This window comes from Athene noctua, chromosome 24 (genome assembly GCF_965140245.1).
Source record: "Athene noctua chromosome 24, bAthNoc1.hap1.1, whole genome shotgun sequence".
NCBI classification, from domain to species: Eukaryota; Metazoa; Chordata; class Aves; order Strigiformes; family Strigidae; genus Athene; species Athene noctua.
Window position 1 is genome coordinate 8,490,864 of NC_134060.1, and position 19,277 is coordinate 8,510,140.

General features: G+C 38.4%; 1 protein-coding gene across 1 annotated transcript in view; it reads right to left on the reverse strand.

Moving 5' to 3' along the window:
* Positions 1 to 1,926: 1,926 nt before the first annotated feature.
* The window catches only part of RLF (RLF zinc finger), a 51,332-nt gene continuing 33,981 nt past the window's right edge, over positions 1,927 to 19,277 (reverse strand). Inside the window, exons 6-8 of the mRNA XM_074926225.1 lie at positions 15,998 to 16,134; positions 9,566 to 9,707; positions 1,927 to 7,138 (exon numbers count right to left, since the gene is read on the reverse strand). Coding sequence (XP_074782326.1) covers positions 2,399 to 7,138; positions 9,566 to 9,707; positions 15,998 to 16,134 — 5,019 coding nt within the window. The 3' untranslated portion in view covers positions 1,927 to 2,398. The remainder of the gene's footprint in view (positions 7,139 to 9,565; positions 9,708 to 15,997; positions 16,135 to 19,277) is intronic.

Consider the following 19,277-nt stretch of genomic DNA (forward strand, 5'->3'; position numbering starts at 1 on the left):
AAACATGTAGGAGTACGACCTGTCAAAATTCTTATGAAAACAAAGCTGTCCCCAGGTCACTCGAGACCTTCAGGTCCTCGCACAGGGTAACGTCCACCAGCGTGTGCTCATGGATGGGAGTGGCAGTCAGCATCAGGTACGATGCGATTCTCTTGGGAATGTACCATTCTGTTACCTTCAGCGAGGACACAGCTAGCCTAAGGAGTCATCGCAGAACTGTCTCCTACCTTTTAAGTCTGTAGACACGTGCTTTGGTGGAGTCTATTTCTCTGCTATTCCCCATGTAGAAAGTCCTTTACTGGTCTCTTATGACTCAGCTAATTTATCACCACATGAAGCATCAGTTGTGCATTTAATCTTTTCCATTTTCCTGACTACTCACAGCATTTTAAGTTGTCGGAAGCAATCAATGACATCAAAACTCCTTTTTAAAAGATTAGGACCAGACAAAACAAAAGCTTGCACACTGCCTTTGTCTCACTCCCTCTCTGGTCTGTGGCATACATACATATTTTCTGTCTCATTTCATTCCTGCATTCTCATCTAAGTTCTCTCATTCAAAGTAAGTATTTTAAATGCTTGAATTGTTTAATACTGTCATATTTGAAGCTCTGGTTATTTAGTGGAAATACAGCTGCTTGACCCAAAACTGAAGACTCAAAACCTCAATGAATTTAATATTCATGCTGACCAGTCTTCTTTCTCTAGGCATGGGAGGGGACATATTGCTTTGTGGGATACTCAAAAAACCCCAGTAGTGTACCAGTATCCCTCAAGGTACGTTACCTGAAGCAGTCATCATGTTTATTAAATTAGCAAGTTAATCTTGTTTTGAGATCCTGAAGATGAAAGTATGTTTGAACATGATGCAAACTTAACATTAAAAGGAAGACTTTTTTTTTTTTTTTTTTTTTTTTTTTTAAGAGAGACAAAAAGCACTTTGGATAACTCTTTGGCTATTTCAGGTGTCTGACCCTGTTGCAGTATTTAACCCCTTGACCCTTGCTTCCATTTTTAAAAGCTAATGAGAATATCCATGCACCATATTCCTTTCATCAAAAGCAGTTTATAGTTTAGAGAAAGGAAATGACAGGGAAGGATATGCAACTCCTGCTCAGTGTACAACTATTAATTTAACTTTCATTCTAAAGGATGCCCAAATAATGTTTGTAAGTGTAGTATGACGATGCCATTTCTGCCTAGTTTTGGTTATAACACAGTTCTCCAGACAGATTTTTAAAGACTTCTTCAATCCTACACCCAGCCAATATTCATGGTCCGCTTTAAACAACATTTCCCCAACTTTTCTATATTTCCTTTCAACTGCGACTTTTCAAATCACAGTATAAGACCCAAAACATCCCAACAAAACTCAAGTCCTCAATCAATAAGCAGCTGTGACTGCTGCTTGCTCATTAGCATCCTCATGGAGACTGGGAAATGCCACTCACAGAGGAAACAGATTCTGGGCCTCGTGATGTATCCAGAAGTATGGCAAGAAGTCAGACACAGAAGAACAAGAAACAGATATTAAAATATTGGATTAGTCTTCTGGTGAATCTTCCAGCTAGGTTTTATTCATTCTCAAAAAAGCTAACCATGGAACCCAAAATGTGCACTGATACTTTCATGTGACACGACTCTCTCGAAAGTCTGGCAATGCTCTTCCAACACTTATGCTGTACCACACACTCTCAGAAGCACCTTCTTCCTTTAAAGGGAAAGGTAACTAGGACATTTTCATCTCTAAGTGGCAAGTGTTTTCTGCCTGTACTAATTATAATTCTTTCAAGTCTGAAAAAAGCACAGAGAATATTATAAAATAAAACGTAATACTTTACTTTTCTGTATCTATACTGTTTCATCAGTCTGATAAATTATCTACAAATGCATAAAACTTAAGCAACATTGTCCAATGCACTCAGAATGGTCCCAAATTCAATTACAAGTAAACCACATTAAAGATTTACTGTACAGTAAACAAATGGGTGAAAAACTGTAATTTATTGAAACTCATAACTCAAAAAATATAAGATGCTGTAGTGTACAATATGTTACACAAAGCACCCTAGGGTGCACATTCAAGTCAAGTAATAACTCCATCGCCCCCCAAACCCTGGTACCCTAGTACTTGTTCCATATACAATCATGCACATTTACCCTTCAAGAGGAAGCCCCCAGAATTCTGATGTGTTAAATAGCACCAAAATCAGCATAGTCCATTGAAAAAAATGGGGAGCTAAATTAACTTGGCCAATACTTTTGACAGATATTATACATTCATGGAATTAAACAGTCTAAACTAACCTAAACAGTGTGTACTGTAACAATTACTGTTCTAATCTGAAGTTCTCCCCATATAGCAGTAGTGGAGGCAATCTGCTCTAAGCAAAACTACTTACGTGCTTCCTACACAGAGCTCATCTGCCTTTTTTGTTGGAAATAAGTCTATGAGAGGTGTGGAAAACTTGGATCTTTCAAGAACAACTACTGGTCTTAAGTAATGAAGCTGTTTTAAGGCAAGGTCTCCACAGTCTGTTAGCGCCTTGTCCAAGATTGCCCTCAAATTTTCTAAAGAAGGGGCAGATGACGATTCTGACAACAAGGGCTGGATTTCTGTTAGCTGCCCATGATTATTTTGGGTTATGATTACATTTTTGTCATTTACAAAGTTGTTTACTGGTGCATCCCCTTGACTGTCTCCCTCTTTTTGCACAGTTTCATCTACTGGCAACTGCTCAGGAGATTCCCATTCTACTACTTCATCAAAATCATCATCGTCATCATCATCTTTCCCCTCACTTTCCTGAATAAATTTTAAAAATGAAGACTCAAATCCCATTGGTTTATATGTCTTTAAATCAAATGGTTTTGACACTGGAGGCTTCTGAAATTTGTCTTTTGTAGCACAAAGTACGTTTCTTTTTGCATTTTGATTAACTGCACTATGTTGACATCCTTCTGGATCTTTCTCTCTTGGCAACTCTAATTGTAAACTAGAGAAATAAGAGCTATTCTCTCTTTCACTATTTTCAGAAAAATCTTCAGTTTTACATGTAACTGTCTCCCTGATGCTATGCTCTTCAAAACAGGTGTTCTTTGAACTGTGGTTATATTTTAAAGTGCCTGAATACATAAAGGCACTGGCATCAAAACTCACACTACTCGATGGGCATCTTTTTTGGTCTTCACTGCTTACATCTTGAGCATCACAGTCAGTATTTGGAACAAGAGGTTTTTCACTTTCCTGCACAGACTCAGGATTAGTTGATTTATCCTCTTTAACTTCCACATCTTTTTTATTCAAGTCTGTAGCTGTGTCGGAGCAGGACTGTTTTTCAATCATTATGCCACATTTAACACAAACAACAAGTTTCTGCAGCCGCTGCTCTATGTACATACTGGTCATCTGATGGGTGCGCTTATAGTGCCTCACTATGCTGCTTTCCAGTTTGACAACAGACAAACATCCCTGAACCATGCAAGGGTACTGGGTCTGGTTAGACTTCTCTTTGCACATTTGTAGGGCTTCCTCTTTTGTTTTGAAATTCAGCAAATGTTTTTCTCTACTCCTGCTAATTCGTTTAGGTTTTTCTTTTGACTGCTTCCCATTCTGCTTGCTAATGTCAACACTGTCTTTCACATAACTTTGTTCATTTTTATCTTTATCTTGATTATCTTCCTCCTCTTTCTGATTTCCAAAGAGACTATCATAATATTCACTATGTCGGAAATAAACATGTTGAGAGTAGTGACTGTAATTTGTGAAAATTCGATCACAGCCATTAAGGTCACAATGGATTTCAAAATCTTTGTTTAATTTTTCTTCATTGGCATGTTCTTCTATTAGGTGCTGTTTAAGCTTATTAAAGGTATAAAATACAGCAGGGCACTGGGCTTGGTTACAAGCAAATCTTGCAGATTCAGCTTCAGAAAGCAGTTTTTGATCATCTAAGTGTTCATTGTGGAAGTCACTACAATGCTTAGCAAGAGCTTTAGAACATAGAAAACGCTTACCACACTCCTTGTATGTGCATGCAAATATTTTTTTACACTTGACAAGTTCCCTTTTTGTTCTTGCCTTGTCTTTTTCTAAGCAGAGCTGTTCCTTATTATACTGGTGAACAGTTCTATAATGGCGAATCAAACCTTTCTGGTTGGTAAATGCTGAGTTGCAACTTTTATGTATACAGTGAAATGGTTTGTGGTACTTATGCAATATATAACATAAGTTTCCTTTCGCAACTGTTCTTTTGCTTCCTCTTCCCTGTCTTGCTTCCAGTTCTTCCCTATGACTGTCCAGAGAAGCTATGTTAGATGTTTTTCCTGTTACATTATTGTCTGTCTCTTCACTGGACTCCAAATCTGTCTCGGAACTACAGTCCTCCTTTTTAGGATGACACAGCTGTTCAGAGTGATCTGAATGTTCACTGAATTCAACGTTGGTTGCACAGACAGGTGCTGGAACAGTGCTATTTTTATGCATGTCATCTGTACATAAACCTACATGATCAAATTTTTCATTAGAACATACCTTGTGAGATACCCTCTCACAGCCAATTTGATGTTTGTTTCTATAGTGAATTCTAAGGTGTGTTTTTCTTGTAAATGATCTTTGGCAAATATGACACTTAAATGGTGAGTACCGATGCTGGAACATATTTAACTGAAGAACCATTTCTTTTGAATAGTTATGCTTTTTCACATAATGCATTAGGAGAGCTTCTCTGGTCACAAACTCACATGTACATCCTTGACATTCACAGAAAAATGGTTTAGCTGCCAGCTGAGTAAGGTACTGGCTGGGTAAATTATCTTGCTCTTGAAGCTGAAATTTTGAGGTAGTTTCGTCTCCTGACTCAGGGCACTTGGCATCCCTAGATGAATAGGACTGTAAAGAGCCCAAAAAAGGCTTGTGTCTTGAAGAATTCTGAATGTTAGAATTTTTTAAGCTTAGATGTTTCAAGCCTAACATTAGTTCCAACATGTTATCTTCAATATTTGATTCTCTAGAACTATCATGAAAAGATGTTTCTGGGGAGGAAGGATAGGTTTCTTCCTTCAGGCCATTGCTTCCTTTAGCATCTATAGTACAATACAAGCTTTCTGGAGAGTCAGCATTTGTATCTGAATTATGACCTAACTCTGTACTAACATCTGTAGGGGATTTACTGTCCTGAGCATCATTCAACAGATCGAGAAAGTCTTTAGTTTTCATCTCCATATTTTTTCTACCTTTAAAGCTATATGGATGGGCCCTGCGAAGGTGTTTTTGCATACTTCTGGAATTTTTGTGTGTGGAACAGCAGCCTTCGAAACCACAGGAAAGCTTTTTTTCATCAAAGCAAACTGCCACATTGGAACACTGTTGTTTCACATCTGCTGGATGGAAGACTCCTTCCTGGGACATGCGAAAGCCTGGAACAGACTGATTGTGAGCCATTGCTTCAATCAGCAGAGGAGACACCTGGCCTTGGTTTACTGCAGCATCTGTGCTGTGGTCCCCACCATGAAGACTGCAATTACTTTCACTATCTAGGTCTTCACTGTCAGAGAGAGCTTCTTCCTTAATCTGTGGAATTCCCTGAGAGCTTGAGGGATCCAAGTTATTCAAATTGGAATTTTCAGATTGTTCACGAAGTTGGGACTTGGGAAGATAACTGCATTTGTCTTTTGAAACCGACTCTTCAAGTTTTACTGTTTGCTTCACTTCCCCATTTGACACTTCAATATTATGCACTGCAAGGTGATTCTGAAATTCAGTTTTTGAATAATAAAACTTTTTGCAGCCAAAGAAGTTGCAGGTGTATGACGCATCTCTGAAGTGCTGTGCCTCATGATGGTAAAGTTGCCCTAAGTCACTGAACACAATATTACAGCCATTTAGCTCACACTTATAGCGAAGATCATCATGTGTTTGTTTGTGATTGAGAAGCTCATTAACTGACCCAAATCTGGCGTAGCAATCCATCGACACACACATATAGGGCTGAGGTCCACAGTGCACACGCTCGTGCTCCCGCAAGTGAAAGGATGTCATGAAGTGTCGGCGACAGAAAGCACACTTCTCTCTCCTGTTTTTCATGTCCAAGTAGTGTTTTGCATTTTCATCATTGTTTTGATGTTCAGCTTTCAGATGTACACTTAAGTATTTAAACTGTTTAAAGACCCTAGAGCAATCTGTTCCAGGACATGGATAGATGTCTCTGTCTTGTAGCTGGCAGTTTTCCAGTTGGCTGAATGTGACATATTCATGTGTGTCATTTTCAAAGCTTTCAGGCAGCTGTGGCTGATGTGGCTTTTCCTGAAACACTGGGGGTGGGCTGCTGGAAGCTGTTGTCTTTTGTGGTGACCTCTCTTTTTTCAGTATTATTTTCTTTTTAGGTCTGTGTGTTCTACTAGGTGGCATTTTAACATGCTCCATTACATGTGGTACAAAAATTTCCTTTCTCTTGAACTTTTTGGTACACACTGGACACGTATAAACACCATCTTCCATATGCATTTTAGAATGATGCAGTATTCTAGCCTCTATACACTCCCTTTTGCAGAGCACACAAAAAAATTTGTATTGTAGCCATCTCTGGTATCTTTCTGAAGAACCAATTGGTTTTTTAACTCTTGCTTTTTCTTTAGGGTGGCTCACTATGTCTTTTCCATCATAATATTTATGTTCTTTTGTCTCATCATAGTCACTAAAGAATGTTTCTAACATGTCGGTTTCATTGATTGACATATTACAACTTGCATCATCCTCAGAATCAGAAGCTACTTTCCCTAACAGTTTAAGGCAATGTCGCTTTAAAGTCTTCCAGTCCCAAAATTCAGGATCAAATGGCCAATATGCTTTTAAAGCTAACAGCAGCTCACAGCGGAGTGAATTTGGAACCAGTGCATTTTCTTCATCAAATTTTTGATCTGGTTGCATATAGAGCTCTTCCAACACATTAAATCCACTCAAAGTTGGCTCAAGTAAAAATTCTGTGAGCTGACAAGCTCTTCTAACTTCAAGGTCTTCTGGTAAAAGGCATGCAATTGTTTTACATACTGATGTCTTCATTTCATCGCTTCCATTTGATCTGATCTGAAGGGCTCTCACACATAACAAAACAGATACAGCAAGTCCTGCTTCTTCTGCCTGTTTAAAAAAAACCAAACATAAACAAACAGCTACAAAACAAATGTTGCTTTTCTTTCATACATATACTCTCTCTAGAACTGTTCTATAAAAAAACATGCGATGAGAACATCTCATAGACTACAGCCCATTCAGAAGATTTTCAGGCTTCTGAGTGTTAAGTGCCCGAGTCACTGACCATATTCTTAAAAGCTGTAGCTTACTTTATGTGAGGAACCTCTTCTACTTCTCAAGTGAGGGGAGCCACTGCACATTTAGTGCACTCTGGGGAGGAGTCACACGAACTAGTTGAGGCACTAGATGGTAACTAAGTCAGATGTGTAAAAGAAAATGGTGTAAATCTTCCATATATATTTCTCCCACATCATCCACATAGGATATTAATTCAGAACACGCAGTACTCTGAATAAGGAAATTACATAACCTAAACCAAAATAACCTTCAGCAACATAAGCAGTAGAGTAGCAAAAATTATTTGTGGTGAAGATAACTGGCATTTCACTTCCAAACATATTCTGAGGAATCTATGCAACTTTGAGGTGCTGCTCAATAGTATCAGGAAGATACCTACAAATATTTACATGCCTATTTTAAAAAAAATGAATTATACATTCCAAATTCTACATGGACGAAATTGAAAGTTACCTTGTTCTAAAAGCATACTTTTCAGCATAAAGAATCTGAATGCATGAAGTAACTATTTAGTCATTTGTACAGAGAAGTAACAGTTAAGATATTTATGAGTAGCACAGAGACATGAAATGTGGCTAATACAACCACATCCACACCACCTCAGATGGTAAAATCCAAAATAACTAAGAACAAGTTAAACGAATTAGCAAGCTCTTATGCTCACTGTGTACTGCCTATTGGAAGTCATGCAATACTACTTTAATTCAATAACAGTGCTAATTTGCTAGATAGCAATAAAAAAAGGCTGTTTCCCCAGAAGATATTTTAATATGGAAACACAGAAAGAACTGGTATATAATTAACAATGCATTATGCTTTTATATATAAAGCACACATTCATGCATGTTTTAAAAGTAGAAACAGGCTAACATTAGAGAAACAAGGATCAAACATTTCTCTGTGCAATCACTACCAGAATTCACCTCTGCCAAATATGAGTTCTGGACTCTCCTCTATGATCTGTCAAAAAGGACAATCATGTGGCCTTTTCTGATCCCTTCTCTGACTCTAAAATAGGGCTGATATTTGCTCTTATTAAGTCACACTTGATAACTCAAGTGGTTCCCAGAATTAACTTCAGTCAGTGAAAGACTCCAGGGCAAACAAATGTGAAGCTGGAGAGAAATTTAATTGAGAAAAGGCCCCTCAACTGTTTTATCCATAATCCATTTGATGCCTTACCTCTGAATTGACTCATGTCCATATAAGAATGCAAGATGAGCAAATTTGGGAGGGTACTGTTAACTGAAACATTCATAAAACAAGTTCATGTGGCAAACTCTGCTCTACATGTGCAAAACTATGCTGTTTTTCCAGGGAGAAATATCTGAAATCTTTTGGAAATGACAACATTCCTGAGAGAAAATCCCATAGCTAATTTAAGGCTTGTGATCTGTGTATTCCTATTACTAAAACAGTTAAAACCCTGTTATTATCAGCTATCTTATTTTTCCTCCATGAAAGGGCACCTGATTAATTTTCATTCATAACTGGCCTCTACAAATCTACTCTCATATAGTGACCAGACAGCAAATTTCAGTCTAACCAATTCCAAGTGTCAGAGTAGTTGTCAAAGGAATACAGAAACATCCTATTGAGCAACTACCCAGATGAAGCACAGCTATCCCTTCTGCTTGGCTTATGAAGAGCACGCTGAATTTACCTTCTGGGTAGATGGATCAATTAAAGACCTTCCATTACTCCCCAAACAGAGATTATAAATTTATAAGAATTACTGTTAAGCATCTCTTGGACCTTTCTACAACTTTCTAAAGATAGGCACCAGAATAGAATGTAGAAGTCTAGATGTGATTGTATCATACATTTTGAGGAAAAGGTATTTTCTCAGATTACAAAAACATGAGACATCTCAGCCAAGTTTACATTCTTTAGAGATGCAGCAGAAAATTGCTGCTGTTTCTCGCTGCTAAACAGGCACCAGATGAAAACACAGCTATGCTTTGTTTGCAAAATACTGTCATACTGTATTTTCAGAGTAACAAACGAACCATTTCACATTGACTGAAGGTCACTTTAATGTGTCACGCTGACACAAAATTATGATGGCAGGCATTTTACAGAGATTTTTATTAGCAAGTTATTAGGCACCTAATCAGAAAGTATGAATAATGAAACAAGCTGTATTTCATACCAGTTCAGTAGAATTAAGAAAAGCATAAATTCACGTAAACAGTTCTAGCTGTGTCCAAAGACTCTGGACTGCAGCTTACTTACTTCAGATTGTATGACTCTTATCAAGAAAAATAAATGCTGTAGTGTCTTGGCAATGATGCCAAACTGACGACATCTCTCCAAAAAGGAATCTAAAGAAGGATCTATTCTTCTCTGCAGTTTGCTCCAGAAAAGTGTCAGTTCCCTGCAAAGAGTTGAAAGCAGAATGTAAGAACACTGCAGATATACACAATGTCCAGAGTCTACATACCTGAGTTCAGAGTTGACACCACAACAATTTAAGTGTTATTAAAAAACAGCACACACTTCAATCAGGTGTCCACCACCTCCAAGAGTTTCTGAAGAGAAGTGCTACTGTGCCTTATTCCTAAAAAAGCATCAGACCAAAACACAGTGTATCTCCTGTTATTTAATGGGGAAAGACACCGGTAATAGGATTTCTCTCACTTAAAGAGGGCATCTATAGCTGCATAGACTTCCTTTCTAGACAAGGAAAAAACCCACACATGCAGAGGCTCAACTTTTCATACGGAAATTCAAAATAGGTGAGATGTATCGTAATGGAGAGCAGCCATCTCTCTCCTGATAGCACAGTAGCTTAGATGCTGCTACCTGCATTCAAATGGTGTAACTGCCACTCAGCACTAAGATACCTGTAACAGAACACACTTTGTTAAGTGTTACATGAGGGGTGCATAGGGTGAGGGCTTTGTCTACTGTCTTTGCACAGTTGTGTGCTTTACTGCTTGTACCATTTGAGTACAGAGCCGTTCTGTTAAGCAATTTATTATAACCAAGGCAACACAGGCACTGAATGATGCAATCTGTCACTTTGCATTGCTTTGCCATGAGTGCCACAGAAACAGAAAAGCAGCAGTGACAGGATATGTATTTTTTATGTCACTTGAAAAAAGTTTTTCTTCTGTTCCTTTAGTAGAACAAACTTCGCCTTTGCTAACTTAAGCACCCTGTGCATCAAGTTACACATACTGGTTTCCAGATGCAAGGTCAACCATAGCCTCTAAAACCAAAAATCAAGAAAAACACACCTAAGCAAACTTCACACTGAATATTGGCAAGGTTTTTCCTCTGAATTACTGCACTGCTACTCTTGAACCCTAAGCCAAGTGAAAGTGAATGAGGCCTTGTTATGGATCTGACCTGGGATACATTTATTGCACAAAAACGGACAATTATTTCCTGGGAACATTTTTGGGGAGAGGTTTGTTTGGGTTTTTTTGCTTGTTTTGTTTAAAGGCCTAGAAATTCAATTAACAGTCTTTCATAGTCGAGAAGAGAGAGCTGACAAGCTAGCTAGGCCTACAAGAAAGTAATGTACAAGCAGTATAATTCAAGGTGTTTTAATTTTAAACCATAAAACAGAAGTAGAGATGAAAATAAAAAGGCATACACTCAGAATATCAGCAACTTTTTCTACTGCCCTTTAGTTTCAAAAAAGGTGACAAAACGTAAAATTTAACTGAACGTCAGGATGACTAACATGGAAGAACTGTGTGAAGGGAAGCTTATGCAAGGAAGCATAGGATATATATATATATAAGGTATTAAAAAAATTAACTCAGCATCATAACAGAAACAAAACAGATTTGAAAAATAGTTTATCAAGGCATCAGTCATTTTGTGTCATTCAGTGCATTTACATAGTTGGGAGTTGGAAGAATAGTGAGATAAAAGCTTCGCTCTGGATAATCCCTTATTCCTTAAGAGTTTTTGGCAGAGCAAAAAGCTTTTAGTGTTTGCCCTGTTCTCTCTCATCCCAGCCCTTCTTTCTGCAAAGTTAAAGTATGTTGTTAGAAGGGGTCCTTAAGGATGGTGAAAGGCAAGAAAGGACAACTCACAGTACCTGGGCAATTTTCCATTTTAAAATGGATGTGAGGCAGTGCAGAGCACATAAAGAACTCCAGACAGACAGATATCAAGTAATGCTTAGAAGTAAAAAACAAACAAACAAAATCTTACTGGTGTATCAGACTGGAAAGAAGTTTTTTTGAAGTTGTGCCTAGCCACAATTCATACTTAATACCACTTGTGTTAATGTTAAAGATTACATTATTTTATGGATTGGTAGACTGCCTGACTCCTTGGAGAGACTAAGACAATCAGCTAGCTCAGAACTACTGCTCAGAGCAGCACTACTTCTTAGATCAAGCTCCAAACACAGCAAATACCTCATTACACATTATCTTATGATTACCAGAAACAATCATTGCAAAATCTTCCAATTTTAGCTAGGAATAAAAATAAAACCCTGTTTGCTTTCATCTTCAGCTGTGAAATGCAGCTTCGCACCAAGAGCACTAACTCATATATATATAGTTTACTAATTTTCTCTTGGAGGCACAGACTTGAGGCTGCAGGATGAGCTGAGCTAAGCTAATGAAATAGCATAACCTCTCCAAATAGGCAGTAATAATAACAACAGGTTTGTGCTGGGTTGGAGAATTAGCCCTCCGCCATCAGGCATGTACCTGATATGCTAATGAAGACAGGAGGGAAGGGAGGTAGATTTTTCCCTTTCTAGACTGAGAGTGATGTTACAGCTGAACAGATTTAACAGCTTACAACTTCCAGAAGCACCAGTGTTGCACTTCTTTGCTAGAACTTGTCTGACCACACAGTAAACTAATCAAGCATTAATCTGTAGAAAGCTATACACAGTGTTGGCTGGGTTACACTGAATGTGCTCACTGCAGGTAGCTGGGCTCAGAGCCAGAACAACAAACAAGGCAGACTTGTGCACTACAGTATGGCTGGAATTTATCTTCTGCTTTTTGGCAGCAAAAAATTGTTAGGACTGGCTCAAGTATGAGTATGGCACTACAGCTCCATCTTCATGTAAGCCACTTGTCCAGGCTAATAGGGCCTCAAAAACATCCTCACTTTCACCTGCTGTTCACAGGTTTGTTTTCTTTGTCTAAACTAGAATACTTTCAGTCTGGATCACTTACACAGCCTCACTCTGACACTGCATAAAGCAAGATACAGAGCAGAATAATAGGAATGGTTGGCCAGCAGCAAGCAGGGCTGCACTGGAAAACCCTGCTTGCTTACAGTGACTGTTAAAGGCCAGCCAGGGGCTAGCAGAAAATGTTTCATCAATGTATTGCTACTCTAAAAATCAAGGATATGATCCAGAAAATTCTGCAGGAAACAATTTTTTTAAGGATCCTACAGATAAGCAGAACACTTTCAAGTACATATGCTAGGGCTTGTCTTTGGACCAAATCCATAACAGCACAAAGGGAAGCTGACCTGCAAACAACACTGTACCAGAGGGTCTCTGGTCATCTCACTCCCTGCTCTTCTCAAAGATCTTTAGTAAATGTTTTAGTCACCACTCAGTTCTGGTCTATCAAATTACATAGCTTATTAGAAGTATACTATGAAAATTCATTAAAATGTAAATAATTTATTGACTTGAAACATAATTATGCGGGCTTACGATTAAAATACACTTAAAAAGTTACATTTTGTTATTGACAATCAAAATCCAAAAGGTGTTAATGACATTGCTAGAAAAATTGTACATAGAGTCCAAATAATCAGTAGATCAAGCATCACAGAATAAAATCACCTTTCAAACACAATCCTGTCTTTCTGAACCAGACAGGACCTTCTTTGAAGTGAATTAAGCAATTGCTGCCCCTTAAAACCAGCAGTTGGTCACAGAAAGGAGTGTGTCTCAGTTGATGTATTCAATTTTACTAAGTATTTTAAGTGTATGTTTATGCTGTACTTAAGCCTATATAATGGCTAGCAAGCAACCTCCAGCACGTGATTCCTCCACATTAGTTTTAGCTGTAGGATTAGGCTAAATATGCATATTGCAGCAAGTCCATCTCAATGTTGCCTGGCCTTCCAGCCAGCTCTGACATTTGTCATGCTTTTGACTGAACTCAATTTACTGATGCAGAGAAAGCAACATTACCTTATCTCTTTCCCAGGGTACTGATTCAAATCAGCTCTGCAATGATTTCAGTGATCACCACAGTTTGTATTGAGCAGAGGCCTCTTCCTTTTTGTGAGCCGTAATATCCACTACATCTGTAATGTGCAATCTCACACCTCATCAGTTCAACTGGCTGATCTAACAAAAGTAATCCTACAAATTAAAAGTTTTATGTCATTATCAGCCACTTGAATTCATCTACCTTGTGGCTAAATAATCACTAGACCTGCATCTGCCACAAAGTAAGTGCAGGTCAATAAAAAAGGCTCCTCCATCAAACAACAGTTCAGCATTAGACCAGTAAGCTATCCTTATTTTCAAGCAACAGTATTTTTGAAATAGACTTAAAGGTACAGCCTCAAAGTGAGGAAGTAATCTGATAGTCAAGAAGTATTACACTAGTTTCACAAGACAGGAGTCCATCAGAAAGGGAACTTCCATCTGGGCTCCAGCACCCTGGAACCTTTGCTCTTCAGTGGGTACAGACCACTCTGTGTGCAATTCTGTCATACAAGGAGTGCTATGTACGGTACTAGAATTTGAATTTATACACCTATACAATTTCATTGTTAGACAGAACACTTCATTCTCCTGTCTTGTCCCTGAGGGAAGGCAGCTGGAGCTTGAGGAGTTTGTCCAGACAGCAGAGGGGGCAACTGCAGCACATATGAACACAGAAGCACTGTTTGAACCAGCACCTTCCATCTAATAACCACTATCAACAGCAGGGTAGACAAAGATGTGACTTCAGCATGAGTGACACACACCTGCTAACACCTTCTCTAAATAGAAAAACACCTGTTACTAGACTGTGCTAACATTTGTATCTTCAAGCCTTCAGTGCTTGCCACCTAGGCTAGCCAGTTTTAAAGCTGATGTGGAAGTACCTACTCACATTACAGCTGCACCATGTTTTGTGTAGACAGAACCTTAGGCAGGGCCCATCACAGGCCAGACTGACATGGGGATGAGAATCTACAGCTCTCGCTGATCTCTCCTGACTCACTAGTCAAGAGAAAATGCAGGTTAGACAAGTTAGAAGACCTGAAAGTTTCATTCAAATCCTAACTAGTTTCTCTTCAGTCTTCATACTGCAAGCAAAAAATCTATCCATAGTTGTCACAAGAAGAGAGATGTTATTCTGGAACAATAAATGCTACATCACTGAAGTCTATTCTCCAGTCCCAATAGTTTAAAAGTCTCAGCTACACATGAAGTCCAACTCTCTCCACTTTCACCCTAGGGATACAGCTTTTACATAGAACTGCTTAACAAGTTTCCTTGGACAACAGCAAATCATTTAGTTCATCCTGAAAGAACGTTAGTTGTTGGGGATTTTTTGTTGTTGTTGTTGCTTTTTTGTATGTTTGTTTTTTTCTTTTAAAAGAGACCATGGGGTGGACTTTAGCCTCGTATCTCTTTGGATACAGCTCTAATGATACATTTCAGCAGTGAGAAACAGTCAGCCTTTAGAACTTCCAAGTGTGGTGGACTCTCTCCTCTTGAGTCTTCCACAAGTTTGTTTCTCACTAGAAGGTATGCTTTTGCTCAAAAAGACATTTCTGGCCTGAAACAGAAGCAGTATGTAAACACTTCCGGCCTTTTGGTACACACCAACCAGGCTAAGCTATCCATCATCCTGCTGACACTTAAGTGATATGAGAACTTAATGGCTTTAAAATGTGGAGTAAATTAACAATGCCAGAGCTGAGAGAGTCCAAATTCCCACGATATACTCAAGATGTCTGGTAACGTAAAGTTTTATCCAGATCAGCATTAAAACAGGAGAAAACTACACTTGAAAGCCAAAACTACAAATCCATTTTGTAAGGGGCAGAAAAGAGCTTCCCTGCTTTGGATGTACCAGTTTGCTACTGCTGAAACAGAGATGCAAACAGCTTTGTATCTCCAGCCACTTAAGAGGGCAGAGAAGTTTATAGTCACAATTTGGTTAAGATCTAGGACTACAGTTCTCAGTTACAGAAATTACAGAAAATATAAAAAGGTTCTCAGACGCAGGGGGGAGTTAAAGGGTGCTGTCTCTGCACACTCCTACTACTTATCTCTGTGGAAGAAGTGAAAAAAGGCACAAAACTCTCATGGGTCTAAGTAATCAAGAGGGAAGAACTGAATTACAACATATAATGTATGTTATATACATATTCATGGAACCACAAAGCTTAAGAGTTTAATATCAACCCAGACAGCACTGATCCATCACTACTTACTGTCTATACTGTCTTACTACTATACTGTTGAAGTATTACTGTCAACACCAACGAGTGCTGCTTCATTTTGAAACGATTTAAACATTACTTTTAACTGCTCTACTGCTTTAATGAGTCCTTACTTAGCTTTTCACAAATTATCTAGAAAGTACTTCAGTCTGATACACTTCACAATTTAAAGACATATCTTCTTTCTCTACATATTTTTGTACTGTTTTAGCTCAATTGTCTTACAGTGAAGCCAGTGAGGAATAATTAAGATTACTTATTACTTACCAAGAGCAATACACATTTGCTGTTTGAAGCTGGTGAGTAAGGTATGTTGTACAAAGAATAAATGCAGTGTTTTCTTGTCCCTCAGATTCCAGATTACATATGATGTCCAGCACTTCTTTGCAATCCACCTTTGCAATCTTAAAGAAAAAAAGAAAATGAAAAGGCACTTTAATCTCCGCATGTTTACAGAAGAAATGCATGTTTATTGCATCATAGGAAATGGTCTCACAAACACATGAACAGAACACTATGTCTTGTTTTAATACCCAGTGTGTTCATATCACACCTTTCAGCTACAGAATGGCACGAGAAATTCATATATGTTAGTTCTGATCCCTTTTCAGTATTCCTTTTCTTTGGGATCATCTTCCACTTTGGGCGGCTTATCAAAATACACACAGGCAACAGTCTATCTAAAACTTCCCATTCCTTCTCTGCACTTTGCAGGCATCCCCGTTCTCCCGTTCTCCTTTTTAAAATTAAAACCCAGGTCCAAAAAAGTCAAAAGATATGAAAAAGCCAGTCTCTTTGTCCTCTTTGTCCGTAAGTGCCGATTTTGAACAATCACATTCCAAAGCATGATGTTAAAAATAGAAGTGTTTAGAGGAGAGACAAAGCCCATGGAAGTTCTAGAACACCTACTTAAAGGCTACGCATGCATCAAAACAGGTTATAAGACATGTATTTTAGACCACAAGCAGTAATTATGAAGTGCTTTTACTATTAAGACAACACTATTTTTAATACATTTCTTCCACTGAAATCTACTCCAATTCATAAACTGTACTCAAGCAACATCTATTTTAATCAGCTGTTGCTACTATAAACAATTCAAGTCTCTTGTTAATTGTGGAAAATTATACAGAAGGAACAAAGGGAAGTTAAAAATGTATCAAACTAATTTTTACAGACATCTCATTCAGCAGGAAAAGCAGAAGCAGGTGTATTACCCCAGTTTTCCACACAGGCTTGACACTAGTTCCCTGAGCAAATGTCAACATTTTCTAGCGTCCCCTGGCTTTTGGTGTTCCACTGGAGACCCATGACTGACCTTCTGCAGCAGACATTTTTAGAGCAATTCACAAGCTTTAAGTACTTGCAGATGTGTCAGTTTTGCGTTTGAAAAAGAGCAAAATGTAGCAGATTATTTTGGTGGGTGTGGGGGGGTTGTCACTGACTCATCTCTGGCAAGAGAAACCTTCAGAACTGTTTTAAGTGACAATGCTTTGCTAAAGGGACAGACCTCATTGGTCCTTGCATATCAGAGATAATAAGCACTTAAAATAACTGCAAATCAAGAGCCATCTCCATAAGGTTGGGGAAGATGGAAAAGCCCAAACCAATGGCCACATTAAAGAATTCTGGTGTTCATCACTGCAAAGGAGATTACACCACTGCTCTAGATTACAGATTTATTTTTTTTTTTAAAAAGGTTACTGCTGCATACCATCTCCCTCCAGCATCCTTTGCCAGCAGAACCTTTATGTTCTCATCTACCTTTGGTACTTACAGGCACACACACTTTCAGCTAATGTGCAAATAGCTGAATACATGTCTGATAGCAGGGCAGCTCCAGTTTCTCTCAGTATCCTACGACCTCTCCCCACTCAGTTATTCCTATTCTTTAGATTATAATTTCCATCAGCACATTTTATAAAGCAAATTAGAAAAACAAAGCTATGTGACCCAAACTTTTGCCTTTGATAATCTCCTCATTACTGCAGCGAACTTTCTTAAATAATGCAAGAGGCTGCACACAGTGGTTTGATAGAAGTCTCATCTTCCAGGTTTTCGTTTTTAGAAAAAAAATGTCAGTGCATGTAAATATGGGACATGTTTCCTCCACAAACCTGAAGACGACATGGCAGCCTATCTGTGATCTACTTGGCCAGGCATCACTTGACAGGACCCATGCTCAGTTTCCCAGTTCCATTAAAGGAAAAAAAAAAAATAAATCACTGAACAACACTACCACCGTTTTAAAAACCGTAAACTTAAAACCTAATTTACAAGGGTTTCTTAGGCTACAAAATGGTAAAAAACACATTTCTAATAGCTATCAGTTACTCCTCACTCAGAGTCACACTGTAACAAAGACCTGGAACTTCTGCTATGCACTGGACCAGCACAAACAGCTCCAGCAACAGGCACATCTGGCCCTTGGAGCAGCCTGTGGTCACACAGCACAGTGGATTTGTTCTCCTTCTCATACAGAGATTTGATTCTTTTTGGCCAGACTCACTCATATTCAGGACATTAACTACTCAGTAAGCAACAAGGCAATTCGTTTTCAAGTCCCGTTTATTTATCATTTTGTTAATGATCCATCTCTTTTCAGACCTTGGGTATGTTTTTGTTTTGTTTAAAATAACACTGAAGGCAAAAAGTCCAAATGCACAGCTTGAAATCATCCAACAATATCCAGTCACTTCAGTGACAAACCAGACAGTAAATGAAAGTGTCTTTACTGAATCTGGAATGCTGACTAGTGCTTCTGTTATTCTGTTAGAAACCCAACAGGACCAACAGCTGAATGAAAGTTCAGGGACTACAGAAGAGTACTAAAATGTTTTATACTAGAATTGTTGAAAAATGCTGTCATCCTCCTTCATCCATGTTCTATTAAGAAGAAGGATGCCTGTTTACTCCTCAAAGTTATTCCATGGAACATATAACCACATAATATTTATCTTGTCTTTGTCTTCCACATTTGATTTGTTTGATTTCTCATGTCATCATAAAAATTACCTACTATGAATTTAAGCCTTTTACTAGTTTTTTAGTAGGACATCATGTTAATACTCCTTAAAAAAAAGGGACACCCAACCTGATTTTCTAGGCCCAATCTGCTTGTCTATGGAGACTTACCCTCCTTTCAGGAGCTAGAGATATACCATGAACAGACTGAAAGCTATTTAGTTTCAGTTCAGAGACTGTAAACCCCCGCCTAGCCAAGCTGGGACAACGTACTCTGAGTCTGTAAATGCAGGTTACTCTTCTGCAGTATATTACATTACTTCCATTAAATAATGCTGCTACAGCTGCAAGAATTCGGAAGCCGCTGCCTCAACATTTGATATAAAACATGTTCTTTTATTAAAAGCATTTAATTCAGCATGGACAGTTTCCAGGGCAAGGAAGACTTAGGCTAAATTCTTGCAATCTTCCAATCAAACTGGAAATTACAGGGGAAAGAGAACACTTGGTTTAACTTGACAATGGAAACAACATAGTAACTAAGAATATCTTTGTATGCAAACTCATGATAAGCAGCTATCCT